The sequence below is a fragment of the Arachis hypogaea genome, chromosome 17 (genome assembly GCF_003086295.3).
Source record: "Arachis hypogaea cultivar Tifrunner chromosome 17, arahy.Tifrunner.gnm2.J5K5, whole genome shotgun sequence".
NCBI classification, from domain to species: Eukaryota; Viridiplantae; Streptophyta; class Magnoliopsida; order Fabales; family Fabaceae; genus Arachis; species Arachis hypogaea.
Genome location: NC_092052.1, coordinates 60830734 through 60837702, shown reverse-complemented (window position 1 = coordinate 60837702; position 6969 = coordinate 60830734). Strand labels below are relative to the sequence as shown.

At 31.7% G+C, this 6969-nt stretch overlaps 2 protein-coding genes across 2 annotated transcripts; both read right to left on the bottom strand.

The window, feature by feature from the left end:
- Positions 1-1915: 1915 nt before the first annotated feature.
- On the bottom strand, positions 1916-3329 carry LOC112763339 (uncharacterized). Its single transcript, XM_029294278.2, has 5 exons — positions 3239-3329; positions 2965-3037; positions 2498-2624; positions 2243-2265; positions 1916-2157 (listed from the first exon to the last, which is right to left on the bottom strand). Exons 1-5 carry the CDS (start codon positions 3327-3329, stop codon positions 1959-1961), a joined length of 513 nt encoding a protein of 170 aa, XP_029150111.1. The 3' UTR covers positions 1916-1958.
- A 1571-nt stretch (positions 3330-4900) lies between these two features.
- LOC112765991 (uncharacterized) lies at positions 4901-6570 on the bottom strand. The gene is made up of 2 exons (XM_025811846.3): positions 6431-6570; positions 4901-5523 (listed from the first exon to the last, which is right to left on the bottom strand). Exons 1-2 carry the CDS (start codon positions 6473-6475, stop codon positions 5014-5016), a joined length of 555 nt encoding a protein of 184 aa, XP_025667631.1. The 5' UTR covers positions 6476-6570; the 3' UTR covers positions 4901-5013.
- Positions 6571-6969: the final 399 nt, after the last annotated feature.

Genomic DNA, 6969 nt, shown 5'->3' with positions numbered 1-6969 from the left:
TGCAAAACCGATGCACAATAGCTGAAGCAGGTTCAACCTTCCCTACAGGTATTGGAGCACGATCACTTTTGAACTCAAGAAGTTCATGAAGAACTTGCAATAAAAAACAGAGATCTTAAATAACATTTTGGGTAACAAAATGCAAGATAAAGACAGAAACTAGGATCTTTAAGACTCAAATTCACAGGTTGGTTAGCCAAATGCTGCTGATAAACTGAAAATGCACTTTGACCAATAATCAAGCTGTAAAACATCACATGCAAAGACATATAATCACCAATAATTATCCTAGACCAATATGCATTCAACTAAAACAAGAATCAATGATCTTCCTACCCAGCCAAAACCAAGCTTACTTGCTAATTAGCTTACAGTCACATGCATTCAACTAAATCAATTAAATAAGAATATCCTACCAGAATGTCAACATGGTTCCAGAGAAAATCAACATGAATCAGAAGCAAAATAAAAAAATGGAAGAGAAACTCACATTTTCTTCTCCTTTGGAGGCAGAGATCAAAATCCAGAAACAGGGGAAAGATTGAAGCTTCTTGCTGTTGTTCAAAAGCTGTTGCTGCTGCATCATCTTTTAGATTCTGACAAAGAAAAGAAGATAGCTATAACTTCACATCAAATATCAGAGTACACCATATATATATATATATATATATATATATATATATATATATATATATATATATATATATATATATATATATATATATATAGTAATCTAACTATGGAAAGAAATGCATGCTTCTTCAAAAATTACCTGAATTTCTACATGAAGGGTTGTGATTTCCTCATCTCTCCCATCCTGTGTTTGTTTGCCAGCCTTGAGAGCACCCTATGACAATAAATAAAAAAATTGAGTATTCCACAAAATTCTGTCTCTCAATATAATTGAGTATTCCACGAAAGGGGCTGTGATTTCCTCAGTTCATATTTCTGCCACATATGATATGATTAATATCCATTCTTCTGGCATACCTCTCTTTGTCGCAAAGCAGCTTCCTTCCTACATAAATAGCAAACAAGCTGGCTTACCTGCTCAGAAATTTGGTTTCTAGGGATACACCTTCTCTAAGAGAAGCAACCTGCCAAAATTAAAATGAACAAGGACACGAAAAAAATCAGCAAAGGCAGCACACGGTGTAAAGTAGTTTCTATTGGTAAGTATTAAGCAAATAAAAAATCAAACTCTTTCACGAATGAAAATAGCAAAGTACCTTTGAAAACAAATCTTCTACTTCTCTTTCACGAATATCACCAGGGAGGTTCCCAACATAGACTATTCTGCTCCCACGCCTACTCATTTTCAATCTGTGGCAATAAAATAATCGAAAAATAAGGAACAACAATAAAACTGAAAGGTGATTAGAAGACCTAAAATTAAGCTAATTCAGCCAGCAATTTCAATTCTCAGCAGAATAAAAACAAAACATCGAAAGGGAGAGAATAAAGAGAAAAATAAAATTGTACAATTGAATTAGAGAGAGGATATAGAGACTGTTGGGGGCGGAGAAGGGTTGAAATGGGCGAAAGGGATTTTATTTTACCTCTGATGATGAGACGGAATTAGGGATCGGTAGGTTTGCAGTGGAAGGCCTCCAGGTTAGGGTTTTTCAATTTTCTTTGGAGGAAGGTGAAGCCACGGCGGCCATTGTTGAATTGATTCGAATTGGATGTGACTGAAACTTGTGCGATGAGAAGACAATGAATTCAAAGGGGGGCACAACAAAGAAGCTTGAATGTACCAAACACAATGTGCTTTAGAATCAATATAAACCAGACCCACTCTTAATATAATTAATCTGCATTCACTGCATCACCACTTACTACTAATGCAATCTATTCTAAGCTGCTCATTACTCATAACTAATATACTAACCTTGTTCATGTTGAGAACACTAATATTCTTATTTATACCCTATTATTGTAACTGAAAAGACATGATCCTAGGCAGCAGGATTTGCTTGGTTGGAGTCTTGCTGCAGCTGTTTCCACTGCTCTGGGGTGACAGCTTTCTTGACAGAGAGAGCGTGAATCTCTTTCATTTTCTCCTCCAACGCAGCATTCACCATTTGATGCCTCTCCAGTAGCCTCTTGCCTTCAAATTCTTTTGATACAATCTCAACTACGAAACTTGCACCGCATCTGATACCGACATGAATTTTATTAGCTTTTCATCAACAAAACGGTTTAATAGCAAAAAATTCAAAGTAAGGTAAGTTTTTTTTACCCTCCAGATGTATCAACTACTTCCTGAAATAGAAATACAAAAAGTGTAAGAAAATAAAAGAATGCCAAAATTAATAGTTTCCCAAGAAACATATCCAGTATAGATAAACAGAATCAAAGGAGTGGCTGTTAGTGGTTGAAAAAAAGCAAATGAAAGAGACAGAGTTCTACTTAGAAAAAAACGCAGCGTGGAATGAATGATGCAAGAAAGAAACCCTTGGGAGAAGAAATTGAACGAAAACAAGTAGTGACATACCAGGTGAGTAGGGTTGAGTTTGGATTTCAAACAAGATTCAACTTGTAGTTTTTTGCACTTCAAGTTCAAAGAAACTCTAGCATTGACTTTGCAAGGACACCAAGGACAGAGGCAGTAAGAATTGACTCTGCAAGGCAAATCAAGGAAATGCCAAATACTAAATGAAATAACAGTATGTTACATTTAAAGAAAAGCTACAACCATCACAACAATTTGAGGGTTATATATAAAGAAGCATATACTATGGAGAAAGGAAAGGAAAGAATTGTAAAACTCAAAAAAAGGGTTACTGTTCTTGTTCTTCCCATAAAAGCTACTCATGTTGGATTCAATAGGTGTTGGCTCCTGAACCCAAACAACAAAAGTGAGTCAGTGAAGAAAAATAAAACACATTCTTGTAATGTAATGCATCGTAGAACAAAGGGATAAAAATGAAGGTAAAAGACATCACAGTCATTGTATCAAACATGTGTTGATCATTACCCCAAGTGGTGCCAATACAGAAGGCCTTCTCCTTCTGCAGCGCACTTCCAAACACTCCTGCCAAATAAATAAATAATTAGGGAGTTTAGAAATGAATTAGAATTAGTATTCATAATTCCATCTGAATCAGAAGTGAAAGCGTGAAGCAGCTGAGGGGTTCATCTTGTCGAGATCCTCACGAGAACGAGAGGTTCTCGTAGTTCTTGTACTGCTTTAATCGAGTCTCGCGGTACTTCTGTAGCTGTGGTTAAGCTTCACCCATGGAATCCGTTGTATATCTTTCCCATGGAGCTTCAGCATAGCCACATGCAGGAGGAGACAGAGACCAGCGACGCAGGAGGAAAAACATAGCGTTACGGGTTTCAGCCATGGAGGAAGGAGCGACGTTTGAAGGCTTACGACAGAGTGAGCACGACGGAGGCTTTGAGACGGAGGGAGCGTCGATGGAGGGAGCGGCGAAGCAGGGGTTGGAAGCACGACGAAGTTCTGGGATTAGGGTTGGAGGCGCGACGAAGCTCTGAGGTTAGGGTTGGATGCGGCGGCGGAGGGAGCCCGTACGACGCAAGGACGACGGAGAGAGATTTGTGACGCCAGTGGCGGCGACAGCGGTGGAAGAAACTGGTGCGACGGAGAGAAGAAGCAACTCGGTGACGGAGAGAGGAACAAGCTCATTTGATATGGGTGGAGTGTAAATGGATCGAGTGGATAGAGATAAGATTAGTGTTATCTCAATATTTACCGACGGAATATTTAAATTACAGACGGATTTTTCGTCTGTAATAATTTAATAAAACGCAGCGTTTTGTCTATTTAATTACAGACGAATTTTCCGTCTGTAACCATTTCTCACGGAAAAAAATTAATTTTTCCAACGGAATTATCGATGGATTCTATTTTCTGTCTGTAATTTATGCTAATCCGTTTTTTTTGTTTTCCAACAAAAAATCCCTCTGTATTTCTGTGGGATAAAATCCGTCAGAAATATTCGTCTGTAATAACTAATTTTCTAATAGTGATATGTTATCAATTAACATTTTACAATATCAATTTTTTAAAAAATTGTTAATAAAATAATTAGAGGATAAATATGATTAATTTATAATTTTTAAAAGACTAATTTAATTAAAAATAATTCATAAAAAAATTTAAAAAATATTTTATTTTTCAAAAACTAATTTTACTATTAACCCATATGTCTTTTAAAAAAGCACGTTTCCTGCGTTTTTAGGTGAATGGCGCCCTAATTTATTTTCTCTCTCAAAATCCATCCATGTATCCTCCTATTTTTCAGGTTTCCATTTGTTCAATTATGATTGACTTGAATAAAATATTCATTGAAGTGTTAAATCTCATCAGCTTTTGATTACGAGGTATATCTGTTTAATATAAAACACTTTTAATTTATTTTAATATATATTTATATTTTAATATATATTTTATATTAATATCACATAACATAATCGGTTTAATATTTATATAAATAAGACTATAAAAAAAATAGCTAAATTATATATGCCCCAAAAAAATCAACAATTTTTTTTTCTAAAAATAAATGTTATTTTATTAATATAAAATAAAAGTATTTCCATAAGAAAATACAAAAAAATTGGATATTCTCATTTATCACCAACTGACTGAAAGAGTAAGAGCTTAAAGAAGAGTAAAGTAAGAGTAAAGAAAATTAGCAATTAATTACTAAATGTGTGTATTTGCATATCTTTCTATTTATTGTTTTATATATATTTTTATATATATTTAATTTATATATATAAATAAATTAGTTGGTTATTTTTAATTAGCCATTATTTTAATTTTGTTTATATGTTTACAAATTAATATATCCAGAAATAAATTATATTTAAATGGAATAATTATGAAATGTGTCCAAAAAAATTCAAAATGATCAATAGATCGATGGAGTAACTTAATTACATCATTTAAGATGCATTTACTTTTATTTATTTATTCATCATTATAGTATAACCAGTAGCTAGTGACATTTCATACTGTTAAAAGTGTTTCACCATGTCCTTTTACTTAGCATCAACATTGTCCTTATCATAAGCTGAAACATTAGGTCTTGGTTCAAAGGATTTCACAAATTTCTTTTGTTTCTTAGCGTTAATGTCGTTATCACCATAAGCTGAAACGTTGGGTCTAGGTTCAAAATCATTCACAACGTGCTTCTTGTTCTTGGCATCAACATCATTATCACCATAAGCTGAAACATTGGGTCTTGGTTCAAAATCATTCACAACGTGCTTCTTTCCCTTAGCATCGACCTCATTGTCACCATAAGCTGAAACATTGGGTCTTGGTTCAAACTCTTTAACAACCTGCTTCTTTTCCTTACAATCCATTTCGTTATCTTCTGTAAACACCTTCTTTTCCATAGTTACTTCTTCTGTGACCATAAGAGGCTTCAAACCTTCAATTTGCTGCTCCTCATTGAATTTAACGAGGCCTTGAATTTCTTCTGGCATGTCCTTGATCATTTTCCAATATTCCCCTGCATCTTTTCTTGATTCAACTGAAGCTACAAGCTTCTCCACACAAAACAAGGCAAAAGTAATTATCGAAATGCCATTATGCTGTGCTATAGAAATTAAATATATATCTTGAAAACCAAATAAATAAACAAAAATATTTAAGAGCTATAATTTGGGAATCATAGAGAATCATAACTTGTTTTTTTTTTTTTAGATTTCTTTAATGTATTTATTTTTTTATTTTGTATTATTTAATTATTGCTAAAATAAATAAATAAGTTTAGATATAATAAATATATAATTATAAATATTATACATATAAAATTATGAATACTAAATTAAATAAAATAATGTTATGTTATTTTCTTTCTAATATTAATCTAAATAAATAACCAAATAAAAGAAGGATGTAGCTAAAAATGTTTGAATCACTTGTTAAGATCGAAAATAAAAGTAAAAAGTTTTACAATTTTTTTATAGATGTGTTGGATAAATGGAAGAAACGTACGTCTAAAATATACTAATAATAATAGAAACCAATATATTATTAAGCATACAATGAAAACTATTAAAACTCAGTAAAACATGAACGAACTCTCAAACGACTAAAGCGACTAACACAAACCCAATAATGTTCGAGAAATAATAAAAAATTGGTCTAATAATTATATAATTTTAAATATAACAAATATATAATTATAAATATTATATGAATAAAATTACAAATATTAAACTAAACAAACACGTATATCTTAGAGACTACAATTTCATTTATTATGTTATGTAATATGACATATAATAGATGAAATTTTATTAATGCATTCATGACGAACTACTTTTTAAATTTTTTTAAAACAGTGGTAAATTTTAATTTGAGTTGTTGTTTACTATAAAACTCAATTCATGGGAGCTCTATCTTAAGGGGATTTAAACATAAAAACAATGAAAGGGAAACATATACCAGGACAAGGAAAGCAAGAGGAAGAAAAGCAAAAGCAACTCTCATTTTTTAGAATCAAGTGAAAGAAGTAAGACTCTCTTTCTCTTATTCTCTGTGGATGAATGAATGTATGATCTCTTCAACCTTCACCTATTTATAGCTCCAAGCCTTCAGGCTTCAAGATATCATACTTCTATTTTTAAATTTTAAACTTAAAACATATTAATTAAAATGTAAAATATTAAATGAAACATTTTATGTGACTAATATTCTTTTTGAAAAAAAGTAAAGAATCAATTTTTAATTAGTCAATATGAGCCAATTTTTTTTTAATTCTAATTTTTTTTGAAGACTTAAGATTTATAGTTTATAATTTATTAGTGTTTAGAATTATGGGTTATAATTAAGGTATAAATTTAAGATAAAAAATAATAAAAAAAAAAACTGATTAATATTAGTTCAAAAAATGTTAATTTTCTAGCATTACTCTATTTTTTCTTTTTGTCTTTGTTATAATTTTAAACCAATATTAACTAACTCTTCTTTTTGTTTTCAATTCC

What these genes read in the sequence shown, in the direction of transcription:
- LOC112763339 (XM_029294278.2), bottom strand. Translation starts at nt 3,329, where the DNA reads ATGTTTTTCCTCCTGCGTCGCTGGTCTCTGTCTCCTCCTGCATGTGGC. An exon ending in TGGGGTAATGATCAACACAT is followed by an intron (nt 2,625 to 2,964) that starts GTTTGATACAAT and finishes TTTGCCTTGCAG; the next exon opens with AGTCAATTCTTACTGCCTCT. An exon ending in AACTCAACCCTACTCACCTG is followed by an intron (nt 2,266 to 2,497) that starts GTATGTCACTAC and finishes TTTCTATTTCAG; the next exon opens with GAAGTAGTTGATACATCTGG.
- LOC112765991 (XM_025811846.3), bottom strand. Translation starts at nt 6,475, where the DNA reads ATGAGAGTTGCTTTTGCTTTTCTTCCTCTTGCTTTCCTTGTCCTG. An exon ending in CTCTTGCTTTCCTTGTCCTG is followed by an intron (nt 5,524 to 6,430) that starts GTATATGTTTCC and finishes TGTGTGGAGAAG; the next exon opens with CTTGTAGCTTCAGTTGAATC.